Raw genomic sequence first — 19,320 nt, forward strand, 5'->3', positions numbered from 1 at the left:
AAATATGAAAATGAAAAAAAAAAACATGTGGGTTGAACCTTTAGACTGGGTTCTCACAGAAAAAAATGCCGCGGAAATCTTTCGGCTTGGCCGCACTGAAAAAGTGTGAGATTTCCACGGTATAAGCACCGCTTCAAAACCCATGGCTTTCAGCTACGGGTTTTGGAGCGGTTACGCCACCTGCATCTCCCCTGGGGCCCCCTCTCCCCAAAGAGAGGTGAGAGCCTACTGCGGAAATAAAAGAAAAATTGACATTCTGCGTCTTTGTTTTCCGCGCGGCATGTCAATTTCAGTGCCGCTTGGCTGCAACAGATTGGCCGCAGCATGTGAACAAGATTTTCACAAAATCTCGTCCCCTTTGCTGGCTAATCCTGGGATTAGGAACCGTGGGCAGAATTGCCATGCGGACATTCTGCACCGAAATTCTGCAGCAATTCAATCCAGTGTACACCCATCCAAAAGCGGATATCTGGACAGTGAAGTTGCGCAGAACAGAAATAAAGGTATCCATGGATTCCACTTAACATCACACATTCTACAGTAAACTTGGTTCATAGCACAAAAAGATGGTGACAGACTTTCTTTAAGCAATAAAGGTTGAGGTTCAAAATGTTCTTTGAGGTCTTTCCTCACCATGTTCTTGATATGGTGTCAACCCCAAAACAAAGTAACAAAACAGATTTTCTCTTCCTAATTAATATCCTCTGACATGCAATATCTGCAAAGACATTGAGTTATGACTGCTCTGAGATCACATTTACAATAGCACAATGTGAACATTCCACAGAAGATCTTAAGTATGGAAATGGGAATTATTCTTGTCGTAAAAAACTTTGCGTGTCACAAGCTGCCGCCACTGTTTATTTCCACTGATAAATATTGTATATTAGAAACATAGTATACAATGTACGGCGCAATTATGTCAAGGCAAGCTCCAACAGCGAGATGATAGCAGAAGGTTGCATTAGGACAGTGGTTTCAGCTAACAAGTGCGTGACAAAGAAAGACACTCTTGGGGTTCGAATCTTATATGACAATGATGGGAATGACAGTCGTGCATCCAGAAGCTAATTAAGCTTCTTGTAACAGTCCTTATACATTCACATTAAAACAATTTACTGTGAACTTCTCCTAATAAGAGAAGAGGATAAACTTGCAAAAAACCCCAAGGCAGCTATTAAATCTGTCCTAAAAATGAAAAGCAAAGTTTGTCTAAGTGCTTGTAACACCACATGCTGAACAAGGAGATCATTGTTGAGAGCTTACCCTTAAATAAACTAGTCTAAAACCTGCAAACAGGTTCTATAGACTAACGCTAATTTGATAAGGTACAGCAAACTAACAGAGTACTGGTGGGTGGGGGTGAAGCTGTGTCAAATTGTACAGTACACCTACCTTACTTTGGTGGCATCTACAGATGTAGCCAAGTTTAACTTGACTTTTACCGTTTCCAATCTACTGTCTGACGTCTTCCTACATTCTGATTGAAGCTTGTACAGAAGATATCCGACAGGGTATTCTTACCGTCTATTGCCAGCCACTCCGCTGTCTGAGCCTCTCTGGTGCACACACACTGGCTTTAGCCAGCAGATGGCACTGTTGTATAACAGCAAAAAGGGAAAGCCTTTTAGGAAACCCTGAATCCAAAATTGGATTGGAAAGGGTTTAAGACAGGGTTTCCCAAAGTGTGCTTCACGGAGCCCTTGGAGCTCTGCGAGTGATTATCAGGGGCTAAGACAGAGGGTCTAGGTCCGCACTCTGCTCACTGCTGTAGCAGTGTCGGAATAGCTTGTACTGACTAAATGAATGTACAGGACTTGCAGTCAGTGGATCAACGCAGATCACATGAGCCGATTCTGGGGCGGCAACCGGGGACCCTATTACTACTGGAGCCAATAGAGGGGACGCTACTACTACTGGGGACACCAATATAGGGGTCACTATTACTACATAAGGCGGATTTGCTGCAGAATTAACAGTAGCTGTGGCAGCAAAATGGATGAGACTTTGAAAATCTGCACAAAACCCAGGCAAAAATTGACATGTGGTGCGGGATTTAATTCCACAGCATGTTAATTTTAAGTATAATATATGTTAAAAACCCAATCCAGTGCTCCAGCGTTCCTCCCTGTTTGCTTTTTTGAGTTTTTTGTTTGTTTTTTTTAAATGGCCCGGTGCTTTTTATAATGACAGAGGTAAAAAAAAATCTAATGGTGTGATAAGCCACACCTCTAACCACACCCTCTATCCCGCTTTCTTGGGACTCCATGAGAAAATTTGCTTCAAAAAGGGCAACATGGCTGAAAAAGTTTGGGAACTACTGGTTTAAGATAACGTATCTTGTTTCTGAAAAGTTATAAGTCCGGTTAAACTTGGCTACATCTGTATACATATACAGTACTGTGCAAAGGATTTAGGCAGGTGTGGAAAAGATGATGCAAAGTAAAAATGCTTTCAAAAATAGAAGTGTATGTAGTTTATTTTTGTCAATTTCTAAATGCAAAGTGAAGGAACAAAAGGTAAATCTAAATCAAATTAATATTTGGTGTGATCTCCCTTTGCCTTGAAAACAGCATCAATTCTTCTAGGTACACTTGCACACAGTTTTAGAAGGAACGCGGCAGGGAGGTTGTTCCAAACATCTTGGAGAACTAACCACATATCTACTGTGGATGTCTGCTTGCTCAAATGCTTCTGTCTCTTCATGTAATTCCAGATAGACTTGATGTTTTTGACATCACTTGGGGTTATAGCATCACTTCCAGGACTCCTTGTTCTTCGTTACGCTGAAGATAGTTCTCATTGGCTGAATGTTTGGGGTTGTTGTGCTGCTACAGAATAAAATTTGCGCCAAATCAGATGCATCCTTTGGGGGAAAAAATTCCTTCCCGACTCCATAATGGCAGTCAGAATAATCCGTGGATCAACATTTGAAAATTCCTACTTGACTCCAAGACCCGGATCAACAACCCCGTTGGTTATTTAATGTCTATATCCTGTAATAATATAGCGCTCTAGAAAGACGTCTAGTCCCCTCCTAAACTCCTCTATGGATTTCGCCATCACCACGTCCTCAGACAGAGAGTTCCACAGTCTCACTGCTCTTACAGTAAAGAATCCCCTTCTGTGTTGGTGATGAAGCCTTCCTTCCTTTAACAGTAGAAGATGCCCTCTTGTTACCATTGCAGTCCTGGGTATAAACAGATCATGGGAGAGATCCTTGTATTGTCCCCTCATGTATTCATACATACTGTAGTTATTTGGTCGCCCCTTAAGCGTCTTTTTTCCAGGGTGAATAATCCCAATTTTGATAGCCTCTCCAGGTATTCCAATCCTCCCATTCTGTTTATTAAATTTAGTTGCTCTTCTTTGAACCCCCTCAAGCACTGCAACATCTTCCTGAGCCCTGATGTGGTGGTCACTCCTCTAGGTGCAAATTGTGCTGTTTCCTTTCCTCTATAGACTATAATGGAGACGCTATGCACTACTGCGACAGATCTCCTATCATCTGACAGCTAACCCGGGGCCATAGAACTCCCTTACTTCCTGAAAACTATATGTGTAACCCCCACCTAGGAATGATTTATGACATATACTATAAACGTCTCTCTTCAGAATAACTTTAAACTAGTAATCAATGTGCAGATATAGAGTGACATCATAGTACCAGCAGCACCTTGTACAGTCTTACACCGTGAAGTCACCATGTGTTTTTTTTTGTCTAACATTAAAGAAAACTTGTTACCAGGTATGAGCACCATAAACTAAGTTATGGTGCCCATATGGCAGGTTCCTGGGAGTTCGAAGAGATATTTCATATACTTACCCGGCTCCCCAATCCAGCGCTGTCATCCTTGACGTGTGATACTGTCACCTTGAAAGTCAGCGTGGATTGTGCAGCAATGTCACTCTGTGCACGCGAATTCCCATTGATCGCGATGGGAATGGAGCTATGCTAACAAGCATTTTTTCACATCTCAGCATGTCTTATTCGGCCCAAGATCTCGAATGTCAGTTAATTAAGTTAAAGGATGCAAACTGATGACATCTGTGTGTGCATTCATATGTCTATTTTGCATCCATGCATGTTGCACTTTTGTGTGTGATCACATTTTTTCTGAAGTGCAAACACTAAAAAGGAAGGCAGACAATTATTTTCTAGCGTTTGTTAACAATGATTTTTTCATACCTACATTGCAACCCGTTCCCACGCTGTCACCCATGAAAGTCAATGCACCAATAGTGCAGCGGACTCCTCTTTGCAGGCTGTGCACATGCACATACATTGTTCTCTATGGGAGTGCGCATGCACTGAGATGAATCCGCTGCACTGTCCGTGTGCTGACTTTTAATGATGACATCACGGGAAAGGGGGCCTGGGAAAATATAAAAACTACATCCCCCAACTCCTCGGAACCTGTTGTAGGCGCAGATTCCCTTTAAATATAAATAAATGCTACATGTGTCAACTTACATAGGTGTCCCAAGATCACATCCACCTCTCAAGCATTTTATTACATGCAATGAATATATCCAAATTAATGAGTGGTGTTACAGAGCTTTAAAATAGTATTTAAAGTTCATCAACCTTTTAAATCCACTACTGAAATAAATCAGTATAATTCACTGAGGAAAACACTTGAAAATGACAAGCCAGCTGCTTACAGAATAGCCCTTAATATGTCAGCTAACAGCAGGAAGTTGGAGATGTTGGGAGACAATGTTCCATCTTTTCCCACAACTTTAGAGCAGACAAGGTGATTGAACTTCAACTCTTCCCATATCTCTACTCACCTCCGCTGGATGCTGAACAATGTATAAACATGTGGAAACATTGAGGGGATGAGCCGGCAGGAAAGGACACAGGCACACCTTCTCAGGGCGGCTAGAAGAATAGGAAAAAAAGGTGATACAGAGGGGAAAGACCACAATGACTATTATTAACAGAAGATCCACAATACTTCTAGATTTGATTCCACTAGCATGTGTTTCCAGTGTTCAATGACACTATATATCGTCAATGCAGTAAAATCCCTTTACTTTGGCATCCACTAACCTAGAAATGCCGATAGTCTGCCACTCGTTTTCAGCAGGGCACAAGACCAAAAACAGAAGAAAGACTACAGATACGTGAGGATAGTCAGGTGATAAGTGATCTGTAATAATAACCTTTATGAAATAATTATTATTTGATAAAAGGTTATTATTACAGATCACTTATCACTGATTAACCCCTTAAGGACACATCCAGTTTTGGTCTGATGGATACAATCTTTTCACTAGCTATACTCTCTTTTTCATCGATGTACAGTAGCTGTTTGGGGTCTTGGGTTTTTGCAGGGCAAGTTGTTTTTTTTTTTAACATCATTTGAGGGACACTTACAAAAGTATTTAAAGGGAATCTATCAGCTGGAACTTTCTGTTCAAACTGCAGGCATCCTGTTATAGATCAGGAGGAGCTGAGCAGATTGATATATAGTTTTATGGGGAAAGGCCTCATGTCCATGGGCCTGCATGGTTTACCAGTGCAGAATCCTGCAGTGGATTCCACCCGTGCCCACAGACATGAGGCCAAAAATGACATTACTCACCTGTCCGGTCGCGACACGGGTCTCCTCCGTGATGGACGGATCTTCCTTTCTCCTTCACGGCGAATATGCTTGGGACTCCGTCAGTGTGCCGCATGCATGTGCCATGCTTTTTTCTTTTTAAATGTCCTGCTTTCCCGCGGATCCGCGGCACATACGCAGTATTAGCTGCATCTATGCTGTGGAGCGGACGGCTTCCATTGACTTAAATAGAAGCTGTGGAAGCAGTCTGTGCGGGCAAACCGTAGAATATGGAGCATGCTGCAATTTTTATCCCGTGCATGCAATCCATACGCCACGATAAAATGACATCCACAGGTATTTAATTACTTGCTGATGCCCAATGCATGTCCATGAGCATATTGAACTGCGGATCATCCATGCGAATTCCACAATTTAATTCTATCCGTGGACATGAGGCCAATCAGTGATTGAGAATAATCTATTAGAGATGAGCGAGCGCCCAAATGCTCGAGTTCGTGTTATTTGAGTCAAGCTTTTCGTAAAATTCGAGAGCTCTACTCGAGTAACGAACCCCATTGACTTTGTAGTCAACTTGAGACTCGAGCATTTTTGTATGTGGGACGCCGGGTCCCGAGCTGCTTTTTTTTCTTTCTAGTCAGTCTTTCTCTCGCCAGCCAGCCAGCCAATTTGCCAATGACGCATGCTGCGTCGCGACAGGGAGGGGCCAAAACAGGCATGTCACAGCAAGGAGGAGCCAAAAACTGGGGCGGGGTCGAACACGGCGTGATGCTCGTTCGAGTAACAAGCACCATTGAGTACGCTAATACTCGAACAAGCATCAAGCTCGGCAGAGTATGTTCACTCAACTCTATAATCTATGTGTGGCTGTTTGTACATACAGGGGCAGCTGTCAGTCACTGATAGGACCGCCCATTGGACTGTTCAGCTCAGAATGAACAAATGTTTAAATTAATAAATAAATAAATTACAAGTTATACTGAATCTTTCTGCTTAAAACTATATAGCAATCTGCTCCTCACCTCCTACTATATAACATGATGCCTGCAGTTTGGACAACATGTTCAAGCTGACGAGTTACCTTTAATTTCCATCCACTTTTTGTTAGGGAGAGTGCAAAAGAAACCAAAAATAAATCTGAATGTGTTTTTAGATGTAATTTAAAAAAAATGTATTTATTTCTTAAAACTTTCTTTTTTGTCCCACTAGGGAGCCTTTTACTTTTGGGATTTTTAAAAAACTATTACGCATTATGGGCATACTATTGGCATGATGATCTTATAAAAATTCACAAAAAAAAACTGCACCGAAATTTATGGTACAGGTTTGTGCATATGATTGCATTATCCTTTAAAGGACAAACATATTTTATGTGTTTTTATACAGGAGTAAACTAACCTTTGTACAATCCATACATTATTCAAACAAAACACAACTTTCATGTTGCATTAAGTCCAGAAAACAACTGCCGTCAAGTATTAAAGATAATGAAGCATATTTGTGGAATCTATGAACTTCAGTCCATAAATCAGAATAACACTAGAATTATGTGTTATATATTAGAAGGGTTTGGAAAGTAGCACCAATTGTTGACTGAAGCCAAGATTTAATAGCAGTGTTAATGGTTTGCCGTGGATGTGATTATTAAGATTATAAAGTAATGACATTACAACAGGTAATATATTGTTTCAATTGCCATAATAATTAGGTGTGAGGAAACAGCAATACAAACACTTGCTTTAAAACACATTGCTCCAGCTAATCAATTACAGGCTGACAAAATCAGAAGCCTGTTATTCGACGTATGGACCTCTAATATAGTCTAGAACACTCGCTCAGGTTTCAGGCATTTCATGAAGCAAATCATGCATGGTTTGACCTGGAATAGATTTAGGAGGTGAGAGGTAAGCCATGCAATTCAAGCTTCACTCTAAAACAGAAGAAGTGAGGAAACATCAAAGAGACTGTCCGAGCACAAATAACTCGTTCCAGCAGACTCTGCCTATGAAACACCACTAATAAGGTAAGGACTAGGAATGGCCATTCATGTCACTATACAAAGGCAAAGTTCAGGATATAACATAAACAAGTCAAAAACTTGATTTAAGTCTTGAATGGAACAACATTACCATAAAGATCTTCGATATTAATGACGTTTAAGTATTGTATTGCTTAATTGTCATTAGTATTGTGTGTCATTTTCTAATATACTTTTTGGGCTTTTTTCTTCAATGTCTCAATAGCTATACATATGGATAGTGAATGGGAACGTTCTCATTTAGATCCGGAAGCTGAAAGCCTTTAGAGCAGTGATGGGTAATGCATTGTGATCTACCGGTGGACCTCAAAATGGGAACCAGTGGATCTTCACATTAGGCCACAAGGTTGTTCTGCTGCCTTCAAACACAGAAGTGAGCAAAAATTGCTTCTTCATGCGTTCATATTTCTGTATGTCTGTCATCAGCGCTATTGAAATTCTCATTGGCAAATCCTGAAGAGAATTGTGCATCTCAACCAAACCTTTTCGTTGGATTGGTTCTGAGACACTCCGCGAAAGCTACTATATACGTCACGCACAGAGCAGGACAGAAGGAGAAGCAGCAGTCATGTATGAAGATGGCATGTAAATGCCACAAGCAACTCTGGCTGCCATAACTATTGTGGGATCCTAGTGTATCTAAAAAGAGACGTGCAACCTCCTGTGTTCCACATGTATCACTCTTGTTAGATGACTTAAAGCGTTCCAGCTTCAAATGTCTTTTCAAAATAAGTTGCCGTGAGTGTACACGAGGGGTAGCACTAAATCTGGTCCTTCTACGCCTCGTATCCTGCATTTTGAACAGTTTTCCCCTCTGTAGGCTTCATAATGCATTCTCAGTTTTCCCTGAGTTAGAGGATGGAGACTAGCTGCTGTGATGGCTCCCATATACTGCAGGAGGAGATTCAGCTCTCCTATCTCTTTCTCATATACGAGCAGCAGCAGCAGCACAGGGGGTCATTATAAAGAAGTACTGAGCAATGTAGATGCGACTCCAGTAGCTGTGCAAACGGGAGATAGTATAAAGCAGGTTTCCTATAAGTTAATGTTTGACCTTCTAACAGGCCTTGCAAAATGACTGGGACTATAAGCCAAAACCAGAGTTTTCTCCAGAGATAAAAGATAACCATGTACTGTCAGTCTACTTTGGGGTTTCCCCCCCCCCCCCCCTCATCACTGTAGAGTAGGTTTTGGTCTGTAAGTCTCCTCACACTTTCAGGGCAATCTCAATGAGCAACTATACCCTTCTCGACCTACACACATCCATCCAGAAACATTCTGTACACAGATAAAGGGCAAAACCCCCCAAACAGCCTGGCCTGTCTGTCTGTACATGGTTAGCTTTTCATTCCAGAGAACACTCTAGTTTTGGGTTATATTTCCAGTCATTGTTACAATGCCCGTTAGAAGGTGGAGCATTGACTTATAAGAAAGCTGCCTTTCAGTAGTTGGCACTGCAGAGGCATTGTACCATCTCCCATTGGCACATCAAATTCCCCAGAGTAGCATTTTGGGGTCTGTTAGTCTTCTCACGCCTACTTGGCAGTCTCCACAAGCACTCCAGTAGCTGTGAAACAGTAAAACACTATTAAATGCAGCACCACCTCTGTCTTTTTGCTTTTCTCTCACTCAACTCTTTAACCGGTTAAAATACAGAATTTTTCCCTCTATAAGAAGCACCGGATAATAAGACGCATCTAGAATAGGAAAAAAATATTTTAAAACTCCCCCAGGAACTTTAGGCAGCAGTGCAGGGGAAAGTACAGGGCGACGGAGAGCCACTATAACTCCTTTTCTTTCTCTTCCACAGCAGGATCAGTAGAGCTCTGTAACAGGGGCGCTCGTGGTACGGTGGGAGGAAGCTGATTGGTGGAAGCAGAGAAATAGCAGCAGTAGCCACCAGTGCTCACCATCAATCAGCTGTATGTATGAGCGGCAGTGCAGAGGACAAAGAGAACGCTCTCTTCCCCCGATATAGAGCGGACCTGCACGGGCATGCGAACGTGCCAGCCGAATAGAACTTTGGCACGTTTGCTTAATATGACGCATTGACTTTTTCCCCAGTTGGGGGGGGGGGGGGAGTGAGTCCTATAGTTCAAATTGTTTTTACACAGCGTTCCTTTCTGTGTACATCTATGTGTCATGACTTTAGTTCATAACAGAAGCCACAAAGCAGTGCCTGATCAGTCAAGCAGCAGATCCCAACAGTGTAGGACATGTTTCCATGGTTTTGATGGCAAAAAAAGAGCTAAAAATAACTGCTACTGCAAAAGACAGTTTTTGGTAAAAAAAATTGTGCTACAATAGCAAAACTGGACATCTGAGATGAGGAATAAAGCTTTACAGGACTATTGAGACCTTTGGACATAACAGAAGGATGTCTACAAGCCATCCAGCAGCCACACATGGTACAGAATCCAGGCCTCAACATCATTTAAAGGTGCTGGTCAATTACAACACTGAACTACTTCTACATCAGCCAGAGCAGAGAGCTGCTGCAAAAAGTGGCTTCCACTTTCAAGGACTCAGCGATTCCATGTATGACACTGGTGTCCATACATCTGAGTATTGGCTGCTGCTACATCTGGCTACTTTCCGTCAAAATCACATTTAGGCTAGGTGCACACTAGCCATAAGTGCAAATTGCCTCTGAGAAATTCGCGGATGCTGCACATGTCAGTTGCGCTTGGGAGGCCGGCATTAGGTGTCTGCGAGAGGCGAGATTTTGGGCAGACATGCGCACTACCTTGATTAGGTTGTATATATGGGAGCCTGTACTGGCACTTCCGCTTCTGCGCTGTATATGGAGAGACACACCGGGTGTGGCCACTAAAGGTGAGCAGATCATTTGACCAGGATGCACCCTAATCTGCTGCAGCTGGTAAGGCCATATGTGTACGTTTGTTCAATGTCTTTATTGGTTGTTCACTCATTTGGGGGTGGAGCATAAGATATTTATACTCACTAGTGTATGAGTTTTAGCAGTTTGACAAAGGCTAACTTATAGCCGAGTGCTGTTCTATACTGTCTTGTAATGGAATAAAGAAACCCGATTTGGAATATCATTATGCATCGGCTCTACTTCTGCTGGCTCTACTTGCTGCCGGCTCTACTTCTTTTGGACTTCTTGATGCATTAGTGTCCTGGGTCAGACACTATTTCTGGCATGCAAACTGAGGCGATTTGTACACCCTCTTGCAATAAGGTGTTGGTAAGTGCTGCTGGAACTTCTTTTTGCTTTGAGAAACTCTGGCTCAACTTGTGTCGGACAGCACAGTCCATGTGCTGTCTAATATACATGGACAGAGCCCACTGACATGCATTGGCATGCTCTATTTCTTGTCTGTGGAACAGGACAGAATAGGACATGCCATGAGTTTTTTCACTTTGACCATCGGTCTGTGTGAAAAAAAAGGTCCATGTGTAGAATGCTAAACACTATAATGGGGGGGCTGTGTGGAATTACATGGACAATTGTCTAAACTGGATGACCTTTTCAATGTGTTTTATGTGAATCTTGATAAGCAGAAAATGCATCCGTGTTTACACACTGAAATTCACTGTCATCCACAAAACTCTCCTCAATGTTGCACCACCCTATGTGTCCTCCGTCATCTCTCTCTAGCATCCTAATAATGCTCTCCAATCTGCTAAAGATCTTAGATTAACATCCTCTATAATTCAATCCTCCCACTACTATCTCCAAGACTTTCCCCAAGCTGCACCAGTTTTCTGGAATGCACTACCCCAGATAATCAGGATAATCGCCATGGTTTAAAGAGCACCCTAAAAACACATCTCTTTAGGGAGGCCTATGACATTCCCTAATCGAACTCTTCTCTGTTTACCTTCTACTTTCTCCCTAGGAATCTGATCTCATCATCCATCAGAATCCCCTCATATTTCATGCACTTAAAGGCACTTTATATCTGTATATACACAGATACCAGCTGGTAACTGGCTCATGTAGCTTTATGTAGAGTTCTCTATGCATTAGATGATGGCCAGACCATTGTACAGAAACTTTACACCTTGTATCACCCATATTTCCATATAGAATGTAAGCTCTTGCGAGCAGGGCCCTCATCCCTATTTTTCAAAGTGCTTATTAATTTGATATTGTATGCAATGTCTGATTTTGCCTGTTCATATGCCGCCTGATTTTGTAAAGTCCTGTGGAATACGTTGGCACTATATAAGGATTACTATTATTTCACTATTTATGTGGACTCAAACACAATGCGACTGGAGGTATAATAATAGTATCTTCCAGACTACTTAGAATTGTTCCTTTCCCTCTCCATTACTTTCTAAGTAGAACTACAAAACACTCATGAGGAGCTGAAAAAGGATCATATGAGAATCCCTGTGGATTATAATGGAAGGAAAATGCAAAAGATTAAACGCTGTTTTAACTTTAATACTTAAGCTATAGAATGGCAGCATTTTTATGGCTCATGTGACATTAGCCTAAATCAAATGAAATGCTCTTTGGGCTCTACAAAATGCAAACATATCCTATCGACTAAACTGTTGTGCTCATACTAACAAGAAGCTGTTGGCTGTACAAAATCATAAATACTTAATTAAATGGTTACACACAAAATGTGTATAAAGAAATGGTATAATGTAATGGTTTCTGTTCTGTAGAAAAAAAGAAAATGCTAGCCTAACAGCACTCATCTTCAATCAATTTGTTTCTAATTCTGTTCATGCCGTTCTTAAAAGTGGATGTATAAGATGATGAAAAAGGATGTGCTGCGCTTTCGAGAAATAGTGCCACTCTTCTGTTTGGCTTTCTTTGGTATTGCAGTTGGAAGTTGTTTACATTTGTTAGCTCCTTGCATGCATTTTAGGTGGCATGTGGAAATTCCTACCACACTATAGGAGTGCTTTACAGGAGAGACAAACTAAATGTTTTGCTCTGTCACATCTGTAAAAAAAAATCATGGCATACCCCGTTAGAATCTGCTATGAAATTAGTGTAATCTTCAAGAAATCTCTGAAAAAAGGCACTACATGAGCACAATACAATGGCACCCTGTGCCCTTGCGGCTTGTTAGTGAGAAGCCACATGGACTCCATGGACTTCAGCTTTTTAATGACTTAAGATGGAAAACATTTATGTGCACTTGTGTCCCACTCTATGGGTAATGTGGCAATGTCTGCGCGGGGGCTAGGGTTGGCGATAACACAGCGGCTCACTCAGTTCATGTAAAAGGCCGAATAACTATATTTTCTTTAATGTTCAGCAATAGAACGGAAATCCAGTAGAAACACAGCAGCCAATGACAGCACAAATACTTTGTTCTATAAACATAACAAATACTTGCCCATCAAGGCGCTAACTAAACAGCCGTTTTCTCAACACAGTGGCCTAGTGCCACTACACGTACCCAACCGGGTGTCAGTCTGGGGCGTCCTTCTCCATCAGACTCGTAGCTGTACCACAGCCTGGTCTCCCACAGATGTCAGGCTTTCAGTCTCCTCTTAGCCTTCCTCTCAGGGGATAGACCAGCTCTCTCTCTCTCAGAGCCTGGGGGTGCACAAAGCGCAACCGAATGCACAATAAGCTGCACAATTAAAGGGGTTTTCCAGGGAAATAGTATTGATGACCTATCATCAGGATAGATCATCAACAGTTGATCAGCTGGGGTCTGTCACTTGGGACGGGCGCATGCTGTCAGCACCACAATAACAGGGGTTGGAGCAGAAGCCTCCATGCCAACCTCCGTGTAGTGGCCAGCGCTTGTAACTGCAGACACGGCTCCCATTGATTTCAATGAGAACCGTGCCTGCAGTTGCAAGTGCTGGCCACTACACAGAGGTAGGTGCGGAGACTTAGGTTCTGACCTCTGTGTATTTGCAGCGCTGACAGCATGCACCCGCTCAGCTGATCGGTCGGGGTCCGAGTGACGGACCCCAGCCGATCAACTGTTGATGACCTATCCTGATGATAGGTCATCAATAGTATTTCCCTGGAAACCCCTTTAAGCAAGACAAAGAACACATCAGGAACTCATTAGGCTAAATAGCCATTTGAATTAAGGGTGTTTGTCATTTGCAAATGAACGTGTCCTGATGGCGCAAAAAGTAAAATACGCAGATACGCATGCAGTCATGCGCAATAATGCAAATGCTTGTGTGAAGAAGCCCTTAGGGTTGAAAAAAATAAATGCTTGTCATAACTCCTTCATTTAAAGGGATTGTTACACTTCTCGGTACTGATGACTTATCCTAAGGTTAGGTCAGCAATAACAGATTAGTGCAGGTCCGCTGCCATGGACCCCCTGACAATCTGCTGTTCCCCTTAAGTCAGTGTCTTTGTGTATTGAGCTGTTTTGCTGTGAGAAGCAGACAGCTCTGTACACTGCGAAGTGGCCTGCATTGGTATTGCAGGCTGAGCCTCATTCACTTTAATAGGACTCAGCCTGTAGTACAGACCACTGTGTAATGCATGCAGCTGTCTTCTTCCTGTAGCAAAACAGCTCAGTACTAGAGATGAGCGAGCACCAAAATGCTCGGGTGCTCGTTACTCGAGTCGAACTTCCTGCGATGCTCGAGGGTTCGTTTTGAGTAACGAACCCCATTGAAGTCAATGGGCGACCCGAGCATTTTTGTATATCGCCGATGCTCGCTAAGGTTTTCATTTGTGAAAATCTGGGAAATTCAAGAAAGTGATGGGAACGACACAGAAACGGATAGGGTAGGCGAGGGGCTACATGTTGGGCTGCATCTCAAGTTCCCAGGTCCCACTATTAAGCCACAATAGCGGCAAGAGTGGGCCCCCCCCAACAATTTTTATTTCTGAAAAACCCTCATTAGCAAGGCATACCTTAGCTAAGCACCACACTACCTCCAACAAAGCACAATCACTGCCTGCATGACACTCCGCTGCCACTTCTCCTGGGTAACATGCTGCCCAACCGCCCCACACGACCTAGCGTCTGCTGCACACACAAAAGTGTCACTGCGCTCCCTTCAGCTGCCCCCATGCCACACGCTCACTTCATAGCCACACCACCCTCATGTCAATTTATAATTGCCTCTGTGATGAGGAGGAACCGGAGCCACACACTGCAGAGGGTTGGCAGGCACAGTGCAGCCAGAAAAAATTATGCGCAAGGCTGGGTATTAAGGAGCGACTACTACCCCCAGCAGACACGCAGTAAACTGAAGACAGTCACAGGTAGCCCAAATATAGTATTTTTTTCCAATTTTTGGGAAAAAGCCCACTGCCTATATAGCCTGTATATGGATTTCCCTGTTGGAGGATGACTGTAGTTATTGAAAACACAGTGCAGCCAGAAAAAATTATGCGCAAGGCTGGGTTTTAGCTTAGCGACTACTACCCCCAGCAGACACGCAGTAAACTGAAGATGGTCACAGGCAGCCCAAATACAGTATTTTTTCCCAATTTTTTTGAAAAAGCCCACCGCCTATATAGCCAGTATATCTCTTTCCCTGTACCACTGTCCCTGCCTCACCAGTACTGCCCCTATACTCAGTAAATTGACTGCAGACTGAGGATGCTATGGTCTGCACGCCCGATATACAAAAAAAAAAAATTTGCAAAACTGCTAAAAGCAGCCTCAACAGTACTGCACACGGTCAGATGTGGCGCTAAGAAGGACTGTTGGGGTTCTTGAAGACGAACATAACAGCCTAACAGTCTCCCTATAGCAGCTACAGCTGGACGGCACTTTCCCAAATGTCTCTCAGCGTGCATCTGTGGCGAGCCGCGGGCGGGGCAGATTTAAATACTCAGGTGTCACCTGATCCCCAGCCACTCACTGCAGGGGGGTGGGATAGGGCTGGAACTTCACAGGAGGAAGTTGTAATGCCTTCCCTGTGTTTCTATTGGCCAAAAAACGGCGCTAAATTTTCTGGGAAGAAAATGGAAGTGACTCGAACACCGCGTGGTGCTCGTCTCGAGTAACGAGCATCTCGAGTACCATAATACTCGAACGAGCATCAAGCGCGCTCATCTCTATTCAGTACACAAAAGACACTGACCAAGAACAGTGATCCCTGGGGGTTCTGGGTGGTGGACCTCTGCAGATATGCTATTGATGACCTATCCAGGATAGGACAGATCATCAATAGCCAGAAGTAGGACAACCCCTTTAAGCTCTATAGAGGGCATGTATATATTGTTGTCCTTTTAAAATGACCATAAACTAAAAAGTTATCATAGTTACAAAGTATGGTTAAAAAAAAATCAACCAGGGAAAGGCAGAGGATGGGGTATAGCTAAACTTTAGAACTTTGTTCAGGCCCTACTGATCCACAGGAATGTAAAAAAAACAAAAACAAGAAGATACGAGTTAATATGTCCTAAAAAAAGAACTGAAGTGGTGATCACACTGGATTCAAAAAAGAATTCTATACATTTCTATAAGTGTCTATTTCTTAGACCAAAATATCATCGTCTTTGCCTTTTTGAAGGCATCAACACTTATTTGGTGCACACTTCTATACAGGCTATTGCAGGACTTTGTTGGCTAATACTTTTCAGGTCATAATGTCACCTTCTAAGATTAAATTGATAGTAAATACACTTTTTATTATTTTTCTTTTATACTGGTGTCTTAAGTGCTTGCAATTATGGTTGTAGAGAGGGATTTTATTGTTAAATTTAATAAAATGCAGCTGTCAAAAACTAATTATATCTTAAATTAGAAGCACTTTGAATTTTATGAAGTCCTGTCTCGGGTTTGTGTTAAGGTTCATTTAATGGTAATTACCCAAAGTAAAGAAGAAAAAAAAAAGTTACAGAGGCAGGCAATTTAGCTAAAGTACAATACTGTACTTTCACGTTACCATGTATAGTGACAGGTCATTATTTAGATCCTTGGAGACTAAAGGGAAATTCTGAGCATCTTGCCTCTCTTAAAGGGTATGTATACCTGTACTAACATATTTTTGCTTATTATTGTTCCAAGGCATCTAAAAAATGAAATAATGCAAATAAACAGTTTAAAAACTGACTTTCATAAGAAACTGCATAGCATGAAACATTCAAGAAAGGTGGCAGCTTGTGGAAGAATGAACTAGATGTGGAGTGAAAATAAAGTTTGGAAGGGACAATGAGCAATAATTTCATATGGAGGAACAATATCTGCAACATTATTTTATTTTTTAAAGATGCATGGCTCGTGATAGATGTCTTGAATTGCTATGCTTGTAATCTGCTGAACACGTGCTCTATCTTACTAAGAATAATAACTGCAAAAAGTACTTAAATGACAGCAGCACGTCTCAACAACTGTAGCAATAAGTGCACACCTACAACCGTTCTAAGGACTCAGAGATCAACTTAGATTAGTGGAAAGATCCTAGGAATTACTAGTGGAAAAACGCTAGGAAAGCTGCGCCCCTTACTGCTATTTGTCGTTGTTTTCATAAATCCCTTATTCAACTAGTGAGCAACAAAATCTGTCAGGCAGTTCCGTTTGCTCGGACAAGATAGGCTAGGATCAGCATCAGCCTTAAGGTCCTTTTAGACAGGATAAGTAACGGGCAAACAATGCCCGACACTCGTCCTCGCACTTACTTGCTCCCGTGCACCTGAACGGAAGATAGTATCGCTGGCTCACAGCAGGGCGGCTGCAAGAAATTTCTGTCTTCGCGCTCCCCTGCCCCTCTCCATTGCCTTAACATAGCGGCCGTTCAGTACTGAATGGCTGCTATTTACACTGAGAAATCAACTCATCGTCCATGTGGCATAAACGATGGACGATGAGCGGATCGCTGATCGCTTAGTGTAAATAGCAGCCATTCAGTACTGAACAGCCGCTATGTTAAGGCAATGGAGAAGGGCGGGGAAGCGAGAGGAGAGAAATCTCCTCCAGCTGCCCCGCAGCAGCAGGGTGAGTGAGTATGTGTTGAGACAAGTGTCGGGTATCATTTGCCCGACACTCGTCCTGTCTAAATGAGCCTTTATTGTCCTAACTCCTTTAGCCCCCCCCCCCCCCCCCCCCCCCACAGGCAGTTTCTCTAGTCGTCATTTCACTCCACTCCTGATCTCAAGTCTCTGATACCAATTACAACATCCTAGCAGACTGGCCGTCAGACAAAAATTCCTGAGGAACTAGATCTTTGGGTTTTTCATATGTTGCTGCTATTACAGTTAGTATTCCTATTTAAGGCTCTCAACAAAATACCGTGTTGGCTGAGTATGAGTCTCCCTTATCACAGTTTTAAGTCCTTTACATAGGCTCTTTAGTTCCTGATGAACCGCAAGCTTGCAAGGAAACGCGTTGAACCTGAGCTTTTATAAATCAGTGCTTTGAACCTGAGCTTTTTTGTGAACCTTGATTTGAACTTTGAACCTGAGCTTTAACAAATCAGAATTTTCAACCTGAGCTTTTTTATGAACCTTAGATTTTGGTTCTGTATCAGGAATTCTCTTCTACTCTAGTTTCTATCAGAGAGTTTACCTGCATATCAGAAGTTATTAACTTTATACATGGCAGGAATATACTTACAGATCCACCACTTCAGGGATATGCAGGTCTATATACTATGCTATATAACGATTACCGTATATACGGCCTAGCGATCTGGTCTAATGGTCTACATGTGCGGTACATCTCTATTTTTTCCCGGGCCTCATGATACATGGAAAGATTTACTATCCAGGGAAAGTTAGCTTCGAATTTTTTGTCTATGTATGTATGTATGTATGTATGTATGTATGTATGTATGTATGTATGTATGTATGTATGTATATATATATATATATATATATATATATATATATATATATATATATATATATAATGTGTTTTGTTTGTTTATGACTGACTGCGTTCTGTCCTTATCGCTGATGTGACGCATTTAGGTTTACCAGTGTGCCCGTTTTTTTAACTACTTGAATAAAAATTTGTAGTTTTATCCTTTGTGTCTATTCTGTGAAGGGCTTTTAAAAACATAAAATGGAACCCAGCACTTCATCCGCAAGAAAACGGTCGACAAACACCAGCGATTGCCCACATTCTTCTAAAAGTAGAAGAGCATTTGTGCCTGTTGATAGTGAATTTGAGTCAACTGCATCACGATGGATAAATTTTGAGGACTCTAGCGATTCAGAGGTGAATGATGTTGGTAATAATTTAATTCCTGAGCAACATGGACATGAATCAAATAGAGAGTCAGTTATTTTCTACCGCATGTTAGATATCAGCACTGTCAACAGCCACATATTGTATGACATACATCATCAAAAGATTACTGAAAGGGGAGTTTTCCTAAAAGAATTGGTTCGCAGATTAGTGTTGCAACACATGAGGAGAGTGAACAATGAAAGACTGCCACAAGAAATATGAGTGAATTTGAGTAGAGTACTAGGGTCTGATATGCCTGACAGTCCAGAAGTTCAAGAAGAAGAGGTGAAACAAAGAAGAAGATGCCACACATGCCCACTGAAGCTTCACTGAAAGTCCACACCCATATGCTATTAATGCAAAAAACATGTATGCCTTCAGTGTGCAAAGCAAGTATGCCCAGACTGTGTATGATTCACGTGAATTTGTCCCTTGTTTTTTCTATTAGTAGTACAACAGTTTATTATATATAGCTTATTAGAGCAACTATTAAGGTTTTATAATTATAAGTTGATTTTGTTTAAAATTTTAAGAAACTTAGACTGATTATTGATCCCATGTGATTTTCTCCAAAAAATTGGTAACAAAACGTATGCACCTAAAA

At 41.9% G+C, this 19,320-nt stretch overlaps 1 protein-coding gene across 1 annotated transcript in view; it reads right to left on the reverse strand.

Annotated features, from left to right (window-relative positions):
* The window catches only part of DTWD2 (DTW domain containing 2), a 240,487-nt gene that overhangs the window by 159,862 nt on the left and 61,305 nt on the right, over nt 1-19,320 (reverse strand). Inside the window, exon 3 of the mRNA XM_066603098.1 lies at nt 4,795-4,885. Coding sequence (XP_066459195.1) covers nt 4,795-4,885 — 91 coding nt within the window. The remainder of the gene's footprint in view (nt 1-4,794; nt 4,886-19,320) is intronic.

The sequence above is a fragment of the Eleutherodactylus coqui genome, chromosome 5, assembly GCF_035609145.1.
Source record: "Eleutherodactylus coqui strain aEleCoq1 chromosome 5, aEleCoq1.hap1, whole genome shotgun sequence".
NCBI lineage: Eukaryota > Metazoa > Chordata > Amphibia > Anura > Eleutherodactylidae > Eleutherodactylus > Eleutherodactylus coqui.